The following is a 19,819-nucleotide window of genomic DNA, read 5'->3' as shown; positions in this document are numbered from 1 at the left end:
ATAACAGTACACACCAGAATCGTTGCATTATAAAGCAGGGAGTGAGATCTGATCACAAGTGATCATGTGTAGGCATATGCAGGCTTTAAAGGGCCCTGAGCTCTGTCAGGGGGCAGTGTCTGATGTACAGAAGAAGAAACACAATGTCTTTTTGGAACCTGGAAGGCTCTAAATCTATTTTAACAGACACCAGGAATGAAAAGATGAGCAGAGAAACAGGCCACAACGGTCTGTCTTTAATCTGAGATACGGTGTGATTCATGAAGCTCTTTCAAAGCGTTCATCATGATAAAAAGACGTGTGTCGGTTCGAAGGCCGGCTGGAGGGAATGGGCTGATTGTGGCCTCTCCTGGTAGTGCACTGGTATTTTTTTCAAGAGGAAGGAGGGATTGAGAGAGAGGAAGACGTGGTATCCGTCTATTACTGTGCCAGAGGACGGTCTAGAACATGCTCATCCCGTTGGCCCGCTGCCCCTCTGTCACACGACACTGATTTGTGCTCTGCAGGCCTCCAAGTCCTCAGGATTCCTGCTCGCGACCTGGAGACGGGCTTTCACCACGGCGACCTGCTCTCCATCCTCTCACTGTCACCACACCAGTTTGTTCTCCCTCTATCTCTCCCCTGAGTGTTTGTACAGGGTAGAGTTTCATCCCGGGGCATGGAGAAGGGGGTCAGAGGCTTTTTTTTGTCATGTTTTCTTGAATACAAGATGAAAGGCTGTTTGAGTTTGTTTGGTTCTTGGTGTATGTGTCAGAGTGAAGGAGGCTCAAATATGGTCCTTTACTAGTCCAGTGGGAAAATATTCAGCTAACAGGACAGTACAGAAGAAATTAGAATATCAAATACTAAAAATCTGAAAAAAAAGAATGCTGATAGAAATAAGAAACAGTTGTTTTATTATTATATTTTTGAGTTTCAACATAAACTGTTTTGTTTATTTCCAAAGCATCACATCAGGTTAAGATGTGGGAATGACGTGACTCCAGAGAAATGCAAACATGTGACAGTCTGACAGATCACAGATCAGCCTCCAGGTTAGATAGAATAGCTGATAACGATCAGCTCTGATCACACCTGCTTTGTGATCAGATCCCACTTCCTGCTCTATGTGGAAGTAAACACACAGCTGGTCTGAGTGATCAAGATCATTGAATGTGACTTGGGTGTGTTGACAGCTGACCTTAGAGCAGCTGATCTCTGTGATTGATCATCTGGTTGATATCAGGTCTGAGCAAGTTGTTGGAGAAGGAAGTTAAAGTGTTTGTTCAACTAGTCTGTTGTAAACATCCGCCACAGTTTCCTCTTAGTAACTTCTAATAAACCAGAGTTATCAGTCGGGTGTATTTATTGCAAACTGATTTGTTTGTGTAATCACCCGTCAGCGATGATGAATATTCAGGGAACTCTGTGGGAGCAACATAATTGGACAAACATCACAGTGGCTGTGTGTTATCTAGTGAAGCAATACGTGTAGTTCTGCTTTTGCCTTGTGTAAGGTCCTTGTGGTTTTTACTGTCGTCTCTCTGTCTATATTGAAGCAGCTTCACATGTCTCATTTTTTTTATTGTGCAATACAAGTGACAAACATAAAGCAAACATAAAGACATGACACAGCACAAGACAAGAAAGACATGACACTGCAACGCAGCCAGAAAAAAACAAAAGTAGAGAGTTAAATCAGATAAATTGTGATGAAGAGAATAAGTGAATAAATGAGCAAATAAAAAAGAATAAACATAAGCAGCCAATGATAAATCAATCAATTTTTCCCTTTCCCTTCACACGTCTCCTGCACTTTGAGCTGACGGCTCGCCGTGCAACAGCCACACTCACCATCGCTCTCAGTGCTCTCAGTGAGTGTGTATGCGTTTTCATGGGGCTGCTCCGTTTTCAGAAAGTCAAGTTCCAACAGATATAAACTGGCATGAAGACATCGGCGTGTCCCTGTGTTCTGGCTTCCTTTTGATGCATGACACTGTGGATATGCTTTGTGTCACATGCTCAGCTGGATGCCTTCCACAGGGCGGGGGTGATACCAGGGAAGAAATGGTTTGAGCGACAAGGAATCAAGTGTTTGTACCTGATCTAAACCGCCACACTCAACGCTGACTGTCATAGAGAAGGTAACATTTCAGAAATAGATTTCAGCATTGCTCTGGTTAGAGCACAGACTATATGAGCATACTAAGTACAGAGCAGAAGATGGCACTTGACCAGTTCCTGTTACCTAAGCATGAAATGACCCAATAAAATAAGTTTTACACATGAAAAATGATTGTGTAAAATAATAATTATGATTTAAAAAAAAGAGTTTATACCGGGGCCGCTTCCTCACCTTCCCCCAGCTGACCAATCACGATGTGAGATGGGCTGTAGTGTTGGATCGTCGGTGTCAGGAGTTATTCAAGCATCTGACAGGAGCGTCTGGAAGAGCCCATTAGTCTGTTGACTCTGGAGATCAGGTGCAGTTCATGTAAGATTTTAATCGTGCCGTCTCCACATGACCCCCAGGTTTTTTCAGACTCTGGTGTCAGAGCTGCTGCTGCATCAGGTCAGATCTTCACTTATTAGAAAAGGAGACAGACACAGTGAAGACAGTGAGTGTCTCATGGTGAGTGAGAGGAGCCCAGTTGACCTGGATGGAGCCAGGTTTCTTCTGAGTTCAGAGGGGGCTGTCATTAACCTGTTTGTAAAAAGAGACTGGATGGACATGTCGGTGTCGGTGTGTGACCTCATGTCTTCAAAAACACTGTTGAAACGAATACAGTGCGCAGTCTTTTGTAGATTTAACTGACGCATGTGGTGCAGCAGTGTCAGACCCACTGTTCCTCTAATGGCCCTTTGTTGTCACATTAAACACATGACTAAGCATCTTTAGTTCATGGCAGCATGTCTAAGTACAGTTACTTAGATCTACATTTACATCTATCTATCTATCTATCTATCTATCTATCTATCTATCTATCTATCTATCTATCTATCTATCTATCTATCTATCTATCTATCTATCTATCTATATCTATCTATCTATCTATCTATCTATCTATCTATCTATCTATCTATCTATCTGTCTATCTATCTATCTATCTATCTATCTATCTATCTGTCTATAGCTGTAAGTCAGTACTCAGCTGTATGAAGATCTATAATGAGTTCTTCCTGCCACAGTTCGCTCTACAGTGGAAAGATATGACCTCACTGTACATCACCGTGTTACCTCTTGTGTTACTCGAGTCCAACAAACCTTCAAAATTACCAAACTGTGATGTTCAAGATGTCTGACATCACAAAAACATCAAGTATTGAACCTGCATCAGAATCATCAGTCCACCTCTGATGTGGCGTGGGGATCAGCAGAGAGCAAATCTTCAGCTGTTTAAGCTCCAATTTGTGACCAGTAGCTCATTATAAATTCAGGTAACAAGTCTATTTTACTAATTAAGATGGACTTGCAACAGATACAGTCACTCTTTTTATCTGAGGGCATGGAGGAGGAATGAACAGACCTCACCTCAGGTTACTTGTGTTTATCTCAAACTCATAACATGACTTCAAGTCACGTCTGAGAGAAATTAAGGATTCCTCAGATCTCTGACCCAACTTCACGGTTCAGATTCTGTGAGAACATTAGGAAGATCTTTTCTTTTTCTTTTTTTTAATCTTGACTCTATTCTGTAATTGAGTTATGTAAGCCCACTGAGTTATGATGCATATCCTCCGTCCCTCCCTGGGAGCCAGAGCTGGAGAGGACATCTGGTCCGAGGGACCGGCTGTGGGGAACAAAGGGCCTTTTCTGCTCCCTGTCACCTGGCTCTGTCCCACTCTCCGTGGACACAAACCACAGCTCATATTTCTTCTTCTTTATCAGCACTGGAGTAATAAGAGCTCATCATGTCTGATGATAATGGGGTCAATCAAAGTGATCGTCTTCTTCACAGATATAGGTTGGGTAATTCCCTGAAACAACTAATCAGTGCAGTTTTAAATAAATATTGTTTATTCATTTATTTGGCTCTCCTTTAATCTAAGTAGCTACTCCTCAGTGAGTCCATGCAGCAATTAAACATTACATCAGAGTTCAAAACAATAATATGAATTTAAAATCAATAAAAAAGAAATAAAAAAATCAGCAGCTCAAACGTACGGGTAGAAAAAGTCATGAATAAATAGGTATTGAAAGAGTTAAAAGGACAATAATAAATATATATATTATAATAATAATACAGTAGTACATTTTATTATACAGTATATTTCTTTTATTTATAAAGACATTTTACACTTTAAAAATCACAAGATAGAGCAGAGTCAAAATGAAATAAAATTTAAAAACAGCAATAAAACATAAAACACACAAAATTATACATTAAAAGCTCATTAATAAATATAAATATATACTTCTTTAGGAAACATCAAAACAATCTACACAATTTAAATAAGAGTAGTCTATTACTAATATATTATACTATTATTAAAAGTCCTGTGAATGAAATATAATATTGCATCAGCTCTACTAACATTGCATAAAACATTAACCAAACAGGAGCAAATGCATTTGCATGTGTGTGTTCTTTTTGTTGAGGTAATGAAGAAACGTGTTTCAGTGGGTTTGCGGCACACTGGGATCAGATGTGCGAGGCTTTGGATACACACACACACACACACACACACACACACACACACATGCACTCGTTAGTGGAACACATGAAGTGCTGGTTGGGGTTGTCTATAAAAGTCTGTGCTGACTCAGTAGCCACAAAGTCTGAAATCATCGCAGCAGTCACATTAACTGGCACAGCAAAGTGTGTTTTATCGGTGTAAATGTACAAAATGTTCTGTGTCATAAATCCATCGGTGGATGTATTCTAAAGGAATGATGTTAATTGATTAAATTAGTTAAATTACAAGCAGCTGGAGTGCGAGGTACAAGTCATGGGGCTTGATTTTCTGCGCTAAACTTTAGCAGCTTGATAAACAAAGGCCCAGAGGTTTGGTGTTGTGGAAACAGTGGTGCTGCAGGAGGAAGAGGAGGAGGAGGAGGAGGAGGAGGATGGTGGGGAGGGGGTTACCAGTACTCAGTGGCCTGGTCTGGATTTCTACAGCTGGTCTCTGATTCGGGGATCTCCGCCAGTGTGTTGAGTCATCAGGACCAGCAGCGATCCAGCAGGACTGCAGAGTCAAGGAAATCAACAGTAAATCCAACTGTGACAGGTTTTACACACTGACGTGAGATAAGGAATGTTTTCCTCTTTCAGCATGAGTGACTTTGCATCAAAATTTAACTCTTGTGTGCTGTGTGTCCGCAGTCCAGGGCTGTCTGCGGTCACAACAACCGACAGCGGAAGCACCGAACGGGGAAAAAAATGCATGTGTGTGTGGACGAATGCAGCTCACAGTATAGCAGCAGCAGCAGCAGCAGCAGCAGCGTTGCATAATTTCACACGGAGCGTCCGTGATCGGCCTCGGGTTGCGCTGCACAGATCTGACGGGAACATGTCAGCGCTTGCATCACGTCCCTGTGGGCGTTTCTCCAGAACAACACGCCGCCGCTGTGTTCTGGGAAAGAGCTTTGACAAGATAAGCATCTGTCAGTGTGTTTGTTTTTTTCTATAATTCAGTATCAATGTTTATTGTAAGTGAACAACTGACAAAACAGGGTTTTTTCCTGCTTGTCATGAGGTGGAACGTGTGTGGATTTGCATCAGCACCTGCACCTTCAAATACTTTTTACAGCCCAACACATCAACTCTATATAGTGCAGGGCTAAACTAAACTGAGCCTCTGGCCACGGACCCCTGGTGCAAACGTCCGGTGTCCCCCCGGCAGCTTCACTGTTTTAGTGAATTGTGATGAATTTTCAAAAAGACACTAGTGAAATTATTGTGTAAAAATAAGATCAACAGATGAAGTGAATCCTGATCCGTCTCTCTCTGCCCCGGCCTCTCCATCACACCTGTCACAGATTTGCTTGCATCTTGTCAGTCATATCAATTATCATCATCATGACTTGTTTCCTTCAGGAAAGCTGCAGCTCTTCTGCAGTTGTGGCAGCACCTGTCCTGATGGACGACGCAGATTATATGCAGCACTGCCATCCGTCCACCGCTAATACACTGCCCGTAGTTAAGAGCCTCCCATTGGATAATTACTGCATGGATGATTATGTTTCAGTTGGCAACAAGATATTTAACCCTAACTGATGCAGTCTCATTTCTTAAACAACCATGCTGGAAGACACATCCTGTGGTCGTGGAAAAGATGTTAATCTGTTTCGGGGTCAACGGTCAAATTATTGGCATCAAGAAAATAAAACAAGCAAATACAGACTGCTTGCCGAAAAACTGCCCTCTGCGGTTTTGCATTAATTTACCCCAAAAACAACACGCTATGAGATAATACCATTCTGTTATTATCTCATAGCGTGGTGAATTTGCAGGTCACAACTTGTCCACCAGAGCGTTTTGGAGTTGTTGGATTGTGTATTTGATGAGTTTGATGAGAGAAACCAAGAAATCCCATTAGCCTCCGTAGCGTAGCTCTGAGTAGCTCGCGGCTCTGTTCCACCATTCTAAAAAATAGCTTGCGTCGACAATTAAAGGTAACGAACCTACTCCTAAAACTATAGGGATTACGGCAATGGGCCAATTTGCCAAAATGTTGAACTATCCCTTTAAGAACTGCATTATTACATGTGGCCAGGGACAACGGATGAAAATTAGCCTTACTGGCTAACTCTGGCTCACTTGCAGTTTTTTTAATTCTGTTGATCAGTGTTGCACTGTCCCTGTCAAATAAACCAATAAATTAAATTAGATTAAAAACTGGAAGGATAGTGGGAAACCATCATCTTCAAGGAGAATGTGGTCAGAAAAAAATGTTGAATCATTGTGAGGGGCGATCACTTAAACATTTGGTGAAATCCAGATTGTTGTTACATTGCAGAAGCTTATCGAAACGATACCACAACGAATGCTTGCCGTAATCACTTTTTTTTGGACGGGCAATGTAGTATTTCCATGGCAATGGCCATTAGAGATTGTTGTGACTTGGAGGTGAAAATGGAAGATGTTGTCAGTTGTTGCAGTCTGTGGTCCTGTATCTACTGAATCTCTCCTGTCACCTGAGGCTTTTCTATGTTTAATAGACATTATTGAACTGCATTCCTCTGTCATTAAAATGATTAGACATTGAAGACTTTCTGCACTGTGTAGTCACAGGAGTGCCACACAAAAAAGAATCTGTAAAAGTAAATAAAACAATTATAAGTGCTTTTTCTGCCATCTTGCTGTTTATATATTCACACTCATTTATGTATTCATTTGTTTATTCTTTTGTTCATTCCTGTTTGTATTTCCACATTTATTTTTTTTAATTCTTTTACATATTTATTCATTTTTTACGGCGCTCCTATGACTTCACGCTGCACAACTCACAGATACTTAAGCGAGTCCAGATGCACCAGATCTATTGTTCCCTATTGTTTGAGTCGCTGGATGTCACTGGGAATAATTTAGACAGAAATATAAATACATTTTGTAGTTGAACACAAACAGAACATGAAATAGCAGCTGGGATAGTTCAGAAGTAAATAAAGTCTGTAATTGGTTTGTGCGAAAGCCGCACGGTTTCAGACCAATGATTTTTACATGAGGCTTTACACAGAATCAGCAAGAATGTACAAACCGTGACTCTTTATTCCCAGTCATTTTCTTTTATTCCCATGGAAATCTCGAACCCTCCCTCCCGGAGATTTACACTTTATCAGCGCTCATAAATTGTCTCTTAGTTCACACTCAGTCATCTTTAACTGGAAGATTGCAGAGGATATAATTCTCTCACTTTGTTTGTAGTTGCTGAGAAAAAGATGAACATCATCATGTGTCAGAATCGAAACGCCTGCGACGCTCCTGCGTGTTGGAACACATGGAGCTCCAAACTTCCTCAAGTCACCCACGGTGCGCCGTGTCAGATCTGCTGTGCGTGTAAAAACGCAGTCCCCGCTCATTCACTGTGTTTTCACCGCACGTAAACATACAGTAAGGCAGAACCCAGCACGTCGTTCACAGGTGTAGGAGGAAGCAGACACAAAAGGAGAGGGAGAGCCTTCGGTTAGGGTTAGGCCTCTTTTATGATTACTGCTGCTGACATGGATTAGAGTGCTGCTAAAGGCCAGTGGAGGACTGTGACTGGATTCCCTGTTTGGGCCTGTGTAATATATGGATGCAGCGATAAGGCTTTTTCAGTCCCAATGCCAATACCCGATACCAATCTGATGCTACTGTTGAAATAAGTTTCAAGTTTCAACTTTATTTATTTAAGAAATGGGACAATGCATATTAATGAAATAAAACAAATTAAATTAAAAAAAAATAAAATATGAAAAGAAATTGTAGTTGTATGGCTAATTTCCATCTTTTGTCCCATAGACAGGTAGATGTAAGATGGGAAGAGAAGAGAGGAAGGACAATAAATTACAAAGCTTTCCAACAACAACCACAATAACAATAACAGAATGCACAACAATAGACTATAAGTTTGGGATGACACATGATAACTAGCTCAATGTTAAAATTCTATTGTGAACATGGATTGTATAGTAAAGTACTCATTTGTATTGCAGGAGTGTCCATATAAAGTGCTAGATTGTTGGGCAAAAGTGCCTGTATAACATTATGTAGGCTACCGCTGTATTCTATTGCAGGATCCCCGGCCGTTATAAAGTGCAAAATTATACAGTGAAGTGCTGATTCGTATTGCAGGGATGCCCATAATAATAATAGACTGTATGTGGAGGACAGTGAAGGCATCACGCTATACTTTCCTAACTTTGTAAAACGTGTGTGCTCTGTGGTTGTTATCGACCAGCACGGGTCACAAACATAGAACTGAAGTGAATAGATCAGCGTCATGGATCCAGATCTAGCTATTTAGCTATCTGGGCCGATATCGATCTTAACATTGGATCAGTTACATCCCTAGAATAATACCAGGCTGGGTGATGAGGGAGGAGCTTATATAACTAGTGTATGTTGTTCAACTCAGTCACTCCAGTTGCTCTCACAAGCTTTTCTCTACCACAGAACAGAGATGAGAGTTTGTGTTGACTGGCATCCCATCATCTCTCCAGTCTTTGTGTACAGTCTTTCCCCTTAGTGGAAAATTGCCGTGACATAAGACTTCCAAATATTAGTTTGGTTGACTTCACATCATCATACCAAGACTGTTGACAGGCCGACACTCGGATTCACACTGAGCTCAACTGCTGCTGGCTTTTATGCACCAGGAGCTCACTACACTACAGAGCTTTTTAAGAGATAAACTTGTTTTAGATTTTTAACCTCTGAACTCTTAACTTTAGTTTTTTCCTGTTGTTTAAATTTGACATATTTTGTTTGACTGGCTTTTATCTACTTGGGTTCATCCCTCAAGATAAACAGAAAAATAAAGAATTCTCAACAGGGATTTAGGCCGTGCTCCCCAAACTGTAACAATACTAAAAGCATTTTAGTATTGTGTGCCATGAAGCATCTGCAGGATTTAACCTGGTGATCTGATATCTCCAGTTTTTTTTCTCATCTTTTAGACAGTGATGGAGATGGAGATATTAATCTATAACTGTAGATTATTTTCTTACTGATGGTATGTGTGGCGCCAGGGCCCACAGTCATATCATGTATTGGATGTTCACTATTTCAGAGCTCTGACTGTCACCAACAGAAACTCCAAACTTCCTGTCAGAACCTTTCAGAATTAAAGCTCACAGTAGCTTGAAGTAAAACCTTGCCTTGCTTGTATTATCCCTGTGGGTAACTGACTGTGGGACCACTGGTCTGAATCAGCAGCTGTCTGCGGTCGGTACCAGCGTCACACACACCGGCAGTCGGCAGGTTAGACGGCTAATATTGATGAAGTCATTCGGTGTCATGACGCTGTTGTTGGTACGACCACATCCCATCACAGAGATCAATACCAGACCTATTGTTGAGCTGTCTTATGTGTAAGAAGCTTTTCACAGAGTTGAGAAATTAGTTTGGACAGACCGCCCTCGTTTTCAGAAGGACCAATTACAGCAGTATAATGCTGTCTCCAATTAGATTTGCATGGCCCTCTCGGAGGCAGGCACTGCCATTGTCCTGCAGATTAAACCCAGCCAGAGTGGCAGCCATGCCGCTGCGCTGCTCTCACCTACTGCTCCGGCTCCAGCTCAGCCTCGGGCTCGGGCAGCATACTTCCCAGCATCACGTGGGATTTTTAAACGTATTTACAAACAAGCACACGTGCACACAGTCTGTTGTTCTGACGGATGGCTGCTCTGCACTTTAAATAACTTTATATAACTTTTCTGCTCTTGATGTTCAGTTTTATCTTTTTGCACAAGAAAAGACATAATGAGGATATCCATCAATGTTTCACTGGAACTTTTTAAGATGCACTTTCATAAAGTTAGAGGACTGAGAAAGAATCAAAAGCAGCAGCACAGACTCTGATCATTTGGCTTAAATCACTACATTCAACTCTTGAGCGTATTTAGTTAACAGCCTGTAAGTGTCTTTCAGATGTCCTGCTTTCTGTTCATTTGTATCCCTTAAGCCCAAGTGGATGACATCACTATGACATCATCATGCGTTATTTGTCAGATTTGACGAATGTCCCCCAGAGCCAAGGACACTTAACAACCATGTTGTATAATGAGAGGGAGAGTTCCTTCACTGGGACATGAGAGAGTGGGCTAATGACAACTTTATGACATTTGAAGAAGTCTGAGTTGTGGACCTCAGGGCTTCACTGCTTCTGTCTCTGCTCCACACGTGATGTCATTTAACACAGTGTCTTTTTGAGACGAGGAAAAAAACTCAACAGTTGCAAGAAAAAGTGTGTGAACCCTTTGGAATTCCCTAGTTTTCTGCATGAATTGCTTTGCTTTCCATTGCAGACCTGAAGTTTGCCACTCCACAACACGAATGGGAAAATGTTTTGTGGACTGATTAAGCTAAGATTTCATTTTTAGTATTTTTTTAATTTATTTATTTGGTTGTTGTTTTTTTGTACGTATGGTGTAAAAATGTCTCTGCATAACAACATGTAAACATCATCTCAAAGGTGAAGTACAGTGGAGGAGCATCATGGTTTGGGGCTTTGCTGCCTCAGGGCCTGGACAGTTTTCCATCATCCAGAGTTCATCAAGGCTTCCTACAGGATGATGTCAGGGTGGCTGTCCACCAGCGATCTAGATCATCTAGAGTAGCGAGTAGAGTGGCCCAGTCAGAGCCAGACCTGAATCCAGTAGGGATACTATGGAATGACCTCCAGAGAGCCATTCACACCAGACATCCTATAATAACATGGCTGAGCTGAAGCAGTTCTGTCAAGACCAATGGTCCAGAATTCATCCTGAGTGTGCTCAACAACCACTTATTAAATCCAAGGGTTCACTTTCTTTTTCCACCTGCACTGTGAATGTTTAATGGATATGTTCAATAAAGACAAGACATATTATTATTGTTTGAGTGGTATTAGGTTAAGCACATTGTGTTTGTTTATACTTGTGACTTAGATGTAGATCAGATCACATTTAATGACCAATTAATGCAGGAAACTGAGATATTCCAAAGGGCTCACATACTTTTTCTTGCCACTGTATACATAAACTGATTGAACTGTTCTGTGTTTGTATTTGCTATACTCCTATATTCTCATATAAGAAGAAGAATATATATGTGATGATAATAAGGCTGACATATATGGCAACATCACTCGGTGTATGTGTCATAGATGTGTAATCATATGCAATAAGCAGCCGTGCTTCTCTGTGCTGTGTTTTTTGTTTTGGTTTTTTTTGGATCTCTTGAGCGTTTCCAGACTGAAGAGTGATTCTCTGCAGAGAATCAATTTCAAGGCATTAGCCTGTGTGAATGCAGCAGTGTGTTTGTTTAGGTTGTGAACCCCTGCAGGATAAATGGCATCATTTCAGCAGTGTGGAGTCGCAGCGTGGGCTCAGGCTGCCTTCACTGGTCTGGCATCTCCCTCCACTTGAGATAACTCTGCCCTCTCTCATTGACTGTGTTATTGGTTTGATAACACCATCTCTCTGGCTCCGCTTTGATTATCCTGTTTGTATTGACTCACTTTGAATGTGTGGGTTACGTAACGGGGCGGTGGAGACGTTTCCAAGATGAAGACGGATGTAGATCCGCATCTGGGGGGGGGGGGGGGTCTTCACAGTGTAAAGAGTTAACACAGCACGTTTAAAATGAGTTGTGTAAGCAGCTTCTGCTTCTCATCCAGAGTCTGACCTGAAACACAAAAGGTTTCAGCTTCCAGTGGGAACTTGTGACTTACCTTTGTCTCCACGGCGTCGGAGAACTGCTTTAGTCGATGGGATGCGAGGTTAACGGCTGTAAAGAAATCGCACTAATGAGTCGTGAGTTGCAACCGTGACCACAAGAAGTGGAGGTCAGATAATTAGGAAGCGGGCTAATGATGGTGAAGCCACAGGAGAGAGACATAAACATCCTGAGCGATTGGCTGTCAGCTGATGACCAGCGGTGTTAACCTGCTGGATACAGTCTGGGCCCCCAGCATCTCTCTCTACTGAGCTACCTGGAAAAACACTGGTTGGTTCAACATCAACCTTTGTCCCATGAATAACATCAGTGACAGCGGCTGAACCGAACTGAACGCCTTCAGATTCTGATGTTTATCAATTTAAGATGTTTATATGATAAATTAATGATAATAATATTTCATGCATAATATCCTGGCTGTTAACTGAGCTGAGATGAGACGAGATAAATCTCTGTTTGTCCGACAGAGGGAAAATTCTCAGTATTACAGCACCAAAGTGGACGGAGCAGAAAATAACCAGGTGCTAAAAATGTGATAGTTTATGAAACTAATGTAAAACTAAGTAGTTATAGGAACACAAAAAATGCAAAATAAAAATAGAGACAATAATACATTATGCACAGTCATGATATTACTCACCTCTGTGTCTAATCTCAGGAGTAGGAAGCTCTTTGTGTATGCAGGTATTCACAAATCATAAAGATTGATAACATACAGTGGAGGAAGAGATTAAAAAAAAACTCAGAGAGCTAATGTGAAGCCTCCACCTATAGGTAATTTAAAAATGTAAAGAAATGCACAGTGTCACTGTGACCTTTGCCATGAGAAAGTCACAGAACAACCCCCATCACAGAAAAACATTGTGTGTTCCCTCTCTCTGCACAAATAATACCAGATAATGTGTCGTACTCATCCAATTAAAACTGATTAAAAGAATCGCAAGTGCAATTTCCTGCATCATCCCAGAGCACAACAACAAGAAGCACTGTGTGTGGACTCTCCCAGCAGACTATGAAGGAGAAGACTGAGCCAGAGTTTCTTTTAACACCAATAACACTGCTGTGGCTCCATCCTCAGAGATAAACATGAAATAGATAATGAACTAAATCAATTCTTTTTTAAATAGTTTAGAAGTATAGTATAGTAAGCCGGTAAAACGTGGGTCAGGTAAACAATACGAAATCGCCATGACAACATATTGTCACGTGTATTGTTTTGCCTCTTGCTGACGGACCACTTGTTTACATAGAGGCTTGTTTATGCCGTGTCGTCCGTCTGCCCAATTTCACGTGAATGCAGCATGAAAAATATGATTGAGTTGCTTGCGATATACAACCGCAACGCTAGATGGGAGTAATTCCTACACAATGTACCTTCAAATGCTAAATAATAATACACAAAGTACCTAAAAAACAAGTTAAAGTGAAAGTGCTGCCTCTTGTACACAGGCATTGTTTTGTGTTTTGAGGGGAAGCTTTCTGAGTGGTTGCTCATGCAGCATCCTGGTGCTCACACCCCTCACCTCTGAAGGCAGCGCTGGGCTCAGGACTTCCATTAAGGACAAGGTTACAGTGTGTTGTGATTGGCAGGCCGCCCTCTTTTAGGTGCAGAGGAGCACAGGTTAAAGCCGTGGAAAAGCAAAGAGCTGCCCTGGCAGTTCCTGTGATCGTATTCAGCTTCAGGTATCGTTTTCCGTAGCTCTCAGGCACGTCCTGTCTCACCCCCCCGCCCCATCCCCCCAGTGCGGCCTTTTTCCCCCCGGGGATCAGGCCTGTGGGCCACATTCCAGAGCCTTCCTCTCAAATTAGACTCTCTGGGCGCTGCAGCCGTTCCGATGCGCCCTTCACCGAGAGGCGACAACACAGACCCTGCCTTCTTGACCGCGGCTGAGATCCTGCCAGAGGCTGCAAAACAGCTGTCCCACTGTTCACACTTTTAGCCTCCTGCAATTTGAGGAACAGTAGGTTTGTAAAGCTCCGGCAGGTCTGCAGTAAACACTCTGCCACTTACTGGACTGTGCAGTGCGTGTGTGTGTGTGTGTGTGTGCGTGTGTGTGTGTTGTGCTGTGCAAGGCCCGGAGGCCCTTCGACCGCAGCGTGCATCACAGAATACAGGAGAACACATGCACATGAACGGCCTGGTGCAGGGGGTTCGCTTAGAGATAAAAACCAATAACTGATCTAACAGCACAATGTGAAGAGGGGAACGACACATTAATATGCACACGGTGTGAATGCAGCCTTAATTTGTTTATTTATTATTTAATTCACAGACAAATGAGCACCAGACTTAATCTCTTTATTGACAGAAACCATTGAAGTAGGTTTACACACCACTGGGCTAATTAATAGCTACCTGGAGCCTTTGTATCTGATTCTAAAGAGCCTTTTACAATAAGCTGGCTCACAGCCCTGTGTCGTCCTCCATCCTCTTACCTCCCCTCCTCCGCCGCCAACAGAGAGAGCAGGAGGGACGACGACAACTTGACTCACTCTCACACAGACTCAACTGTCATGTACAGATATTAGCCCGATACAGAGAAAATACAGCTTCAGTGTGTGTGTGTGTGTGTGTGTGTGTGTGTGTGTGGAGCTGCAGCAACTCACCCACACCCTCTTGTAAACTGGCAGGGAGGAGGAGGGGGAGAAAGGGCAAAAACCCCCCTTTAGATTCTGAGTTTGGAGTGGCAGTGAAAGCACCGTATTATTGGACCTAATTATAGTATTGGTTTGTTAGAGTGACCATGACAGTAATTAAATGTTGTAACACATCAGCTGACAGCTGGACAGACATCACTGTGTCTGATATGATCTGAAGAACATGTGGTGTAAACAGGATGATAGCTACGGTACATCCTGTATCATCCTGTATCCAGAATATAGGAGGATGTATTATCATGATTTGTAGTTTTATATGTATATTTTGAATGAAGCAATTCAACACAACAATTTCTTTCATGGATTAATAAAATATTTTGGATTCTGAGTTTTTGACATTTCCTGGAAGCATCTTTCTCAGCGCCATCGCTGCTCTGAACGCTCAGATCTACTAGTTGCTGCCACCAATTTCACCTACACACTGCACTTTATGATGACACTACTATTTACTACTACTACTAGTCACTTTTCTGAATGTGTATGGTATACGTTCTCATGTTTTTAAACATGTTGTCTTTTGTCTTATTGTCTTTTAAAGGGATATAGTAGTAGGTTCAATACTTTTAATTGTCGGTGCAAGCTGTTAGATTGGCGGGGCAGAGACGTGAGCTGCTCAGCTAATGCAATGGAGGCATATGGTATTTCCGGCTTTCCGGCATCAAACTCATCAAATACACAATCCAACAAATCCAAAGCGCTCTGGTGGACAAGTTGTGACCTGCACATTCACCACGCTATGAGATAATAACGTAACATTACGAGACAGAGTTGTTTGCGAGGCAAATGCAACTTGGCATCTTTGTCCATGAGAGTGTTTTGGAGTTGTTGGATTGTGTATTTAGTTTGATGAAGGAAACATAGAAATGATGTGCAGCTTGCATCTTTACCCCGCCAATCGAAAAACAGCTTGTACCGACAATTAAAGGTAACGAACCTACCCCTAAGGCTATAGGGATTATGGTAATGGCCAAATTTGCCTAACTGTTGAAATATCCCCGTAAGCACCAAGTTATACCCCTAATTTTGTCCATACAATGACAATAAAGGATTTCTGATTTCTGCTTCTGAAGTAAAGCAGCAGGTCACCTGTCGCTCATCTCTTTGCCTTTGTTTGCATTTTGATTGGAATAAAAATGTGATAATGAAGATGAAGATGCAGGTTCTAGTGGCGCTAACACGGGTTCTCCTTCTGTCTCCACAGATGCAGCAGCTGTTTTACGAGAACTACGAGCCCAACAAGAAGGGCTACATCCGAGATCTCCACAACAGCAAGATCCACCGGGCCATCACCCTCCACCCCAACAAGAACCCGCCCTACCAGTACCGTCTGCACAGCTACATGCTCAGCCGCAAGATCGCCGACCTGCGCCACAGGACCATCGAGCTCCACCGGGAGATCGTCCAGATGGGGCGCTACGGGGCGGCCGAGCCCAGCCGGGACGACCTGCAGCTGGGAATGCCGCCCTCGTTCATGCGCTTCCACCCGCGGCAGAGGGAGGAGGTCCTGGAGTGGGAGTTCCTCACGGGAAAGTACCTGTTCTCGTCCAACGACGGTCAGCCGCCTCGCCGCGGGATGGACTCCTCCCAGAGGCAAGCCCTGGACGACATCATCATGCAGGTGATGGAGATGATCAACGCCAACGCCAAGACGCGGGGCCGCGTCATCGATTTCAAAGAAATCCAGTACGGCTACCGGAGGGTCAACCCTCTATACGGGGCCGAGTACGTGCTAGATCTGCTGCTGCTGTACAAGAAGCACAAAGGAAAGACCATGACGGTTCCCGTGAGGAGGCACGCCTACCTGCAGCAGACCTTCAGCCAGATCCAGTTCAGAGAGGAGGAGGAGATGGACGCTCGAGCTCTGGCCAGCCACATCAACAAGGAGTCGGACTCGCTCTCGTTCCTGTCCAACTCCCTGAAGATGCTGGTTCCCTTCAAGCTGGCCACCTCGGGGCAGGACCAGCGGGAACCCAAGGAGAAGAAAGTCAACATCCTGGTCCCCCTGTCGGGACGCTACGACATCTTCGTGCGCTTCATGGCCAACTTCGAGCGAGTGTGCCTGATCCCCAACCAGAACGTTAAGCTCGTGATCCTGCTCTTCAGCACGGACAACAACACGGAGCAGGTGAAGCAGGTGGAGCTCATGAGGGAGTACCACCTGAAGTATCCCCGGGCGGAGATGGAGATAAAGCCCGTGGCCGGCTCCTTCTCCAGGGCTCTGGCTCTGGAGGTGGGCTCCTTGCACTTCTCCAACGACTCCCTGCTCTTCTACTGCGACGTGGACCTGCTCTTCACCAGTGACTTCCTCAAGCGATGTCGGAGCAACACCGCCCTCGGGGAGCAGACCTACTTCCCCATCATCTTCAGCCAGTACGACCCCAAAGTGGTGTACGCCGGGAAGGTCCCCAGCAACAACCACTACGTCTTCACCTCCAAGACGGGCCTGTGGAGGAACTACGGCTTCGGGATCGTGTGCGTCTACAAGGGAGACCTGGTCCAGGCCGGAGGCTTCGACACCTCCATACAGGGGTGGGGACTGGAGGACGTGGACCTTTTTAATAAATTTGTCCAGTCGGGGATTAAGTTGTTCAGAAGTACAGACACGGGGATAGTGCACGTCCACCACCCGGTCGTATGCGATCCCAACCTGGAGGCCAAGCAGTATAAGATGTGCCTGGGCTCCAAAGCCTCGTCGCACGGCTCCACCCAGCAGCTGGCCGAGCTCTGGCTGGAGAAGAACGACCTCAGCTTCAGGAGACTGGCCAGCAATAACGGCTCAGTCAGGACGGTGTGAGCAGGGGGGGCCGGGCTGCAGACTTGTCACACTGAACCCTGAACCCTCTCCGTTTTGCTCATTTCCTCCTCTTAGTGGTGTTTTCACTACCTAATTTATTTTTTACTGAAATGAAAGACTTCACATGGATATCTCTTGAAAACAATTTTTTTTAAATAAAAGAAAACATACAGAAACGCCACGACGAACAAATTCACAGACAGTCTCTGGGCCCTTGTACATGTTTTGATCGATGACAAGAAGGAATATTAACCGGTGTTCTGGTGCGAGGCTGATACATGTTACCTGTCGGGGCGGTGGGGTGTGGGTGGGGGTGGGGGGGGCAGGGGTTACTCACGTGTACCTCAGTGACGTACACCGCCATGGCCCTTAAGTATTCCATTTGTCTCGTACGCAGAAAACAGACAAACGCACGTCCACGTACTCTCAGACCAGCAGTGCTCGAGAACATAACTCAACTATTGATTGTGAATGTTTACAACAGAAACACTTCATCAATGAAAACTCCAATGATAGCTATCTGAGTGAGTCCTGAGGGCCGTTCCATCTGATTTATCTTTTGATTTTTACAGTGGTTTTACTTTTTTTTTTTTTTTTCCCAGTTCGCTTTTATGGTTTTGGTAAATACGACATAACACTGTTACTGTTGTCTTTTTTTTTTTTTTTTTTTTTTGTATTTTTCTTTTATTATTAATTTCTGTGAACCCAACTGCTGGATTTGATATCTGCAATTCATCTTTTGCTGTCTAATTTATTGAATTTGCAGGCTCCATTTTCTACTCTCTTGACTGTTTAAATATGTATATTGGAAAGATTGTGTAACCATGTCAGTTGTGGGATAGTTTTCATGTTTTCTTAAACTCATTATCACCAAAGAGTTTTGCACAGTCTGCTTTAGGTATCATGTTGCCTGCCTGCGAGTGTGTGTGTGTGCTAATGAATGTGTGAATGTGTGTGTGTGTGTGTGTGTGTGTGTGTGTGTGTGTAGGTGGCTGGGTGTTGTTTTTGCAGGTACAAACATGAAACTGGCTGTATAATGGAGAGTAAACACAAAAGCTCTATGTATCTATCCCGGGCCTTTCTGATGGTTCTGGGGGGTGAAGCAGGAACCAGTCTGGCCTTTTTTATTCCAGTGGGTTGAAATGGGAGCAGCGCTCTGGTCGGCCGGCTCAAGTCACACATTGCTGTCTCTTTCTATAAAATCCTGTCATGTATGTTGAAATGATAATAATAAAAAAAAAAGAAAAGTGTTGTGGCTGGTCCCAGTCTACAGAGGTGTGGCTTCAGCTGTGATGTGACAACCCACGTCGTCCGGCCCTGTGTTACAGGTTTGAGGGCGAAACATTTTCTCATGGCAGACATCACTGAATCACTGTCCTGTTCCGGCCCGTGTGGCTCAGCGGCAGGTACTGCACGTCGTAGCACTCCATCGGGATTCATAGACTGATGCAACAGGATCAGCGAGTGTGCTGTCATCATAGTTTTGTTGTTTTGTTTGTTTTTTTAAATTTTCTTTTACTTTTGTAATATTTTTTTCTTTCAACTCTGTCCAACTGGGCAATGTTTTCTATTTAAAAACAAAATAAAATGGGGGGAAAAGGATGTAACTGCTGCTGTTGTGCTGTTTTTCCCACTTTGTGATGACGTACACACACACACACGCACACACACACACACACACACACACACACACACACACACACACACGTACTCAATGAAGATGAGCTGCTCCACCGACACATTGCAGTAGGCTACGTATTCTCATTCCCACCTGTCACTCAAAAAGGCCACGCCCTCAATCAGGAGTGATCTGAAGAAATAATTTGAACATTTTAACTTGGGAGCTCTGTGACCCTGTTCACACCTGGTAGTAACATCTGTCTCAGGTGATCCACTCAGTGTTCAGCTCTAAGGTCAGGTGTGAACACATGCAGATCTGATCACTCAGACCACATTCAGAGGTGGTCTGGATCTCGGAAGTCCACACAGTGAACACAGTTGTGTCACACTGAAGGTCCATCTATAT

General features: G+C 43.4%; 1 protein-coding gene across 1 annotated transcript in view; it reads left to right on the top strand.

The window, feature by feature from the left end:
- Positions 1 to 19,393, top strand: part of chsy1 (chondroitin sulfate synthase 1) — an 84,397-nt gene extending 65,004 nt beyond the window's left edge. Inside the window, exon 3 of the mRNA XM_085772646.1 lies at positions 16,201 to 19,393. Coding sequence (XP_085628772.1) covers positions 16,201 to 17,793 — 1,593 coding nt within the window. The 3' untranslated portion in view covers positions 17,794 to 19,393. The remainder of the gene's footprint in view (positions 1 to 16,200) is intronic.
- The last annotated feature ends 426 nt before the right edge of the window (positions 19,394 to 19,819 follow it).

The sequence above is a fragment of the Trachurus japonicus genome, chromosome 3, assembly GCF_045865225.1.
Source record: "Trachurus japonicus isolate A0001 chromosome 3, Traja_1.0".
In the NCBI taxonomy this organism is placed as follows: Eukaryota; Metazoa; Chordata; class Actinopteri; order Carangiformes; family Carangidae; genus Trachurus; species Trachurus japonicus.
The sequence above is the reverse complement of the archived record's forward strand: the minus strand, read 5'-3'. Positions and strand labels throughout refer to the sequence as shown.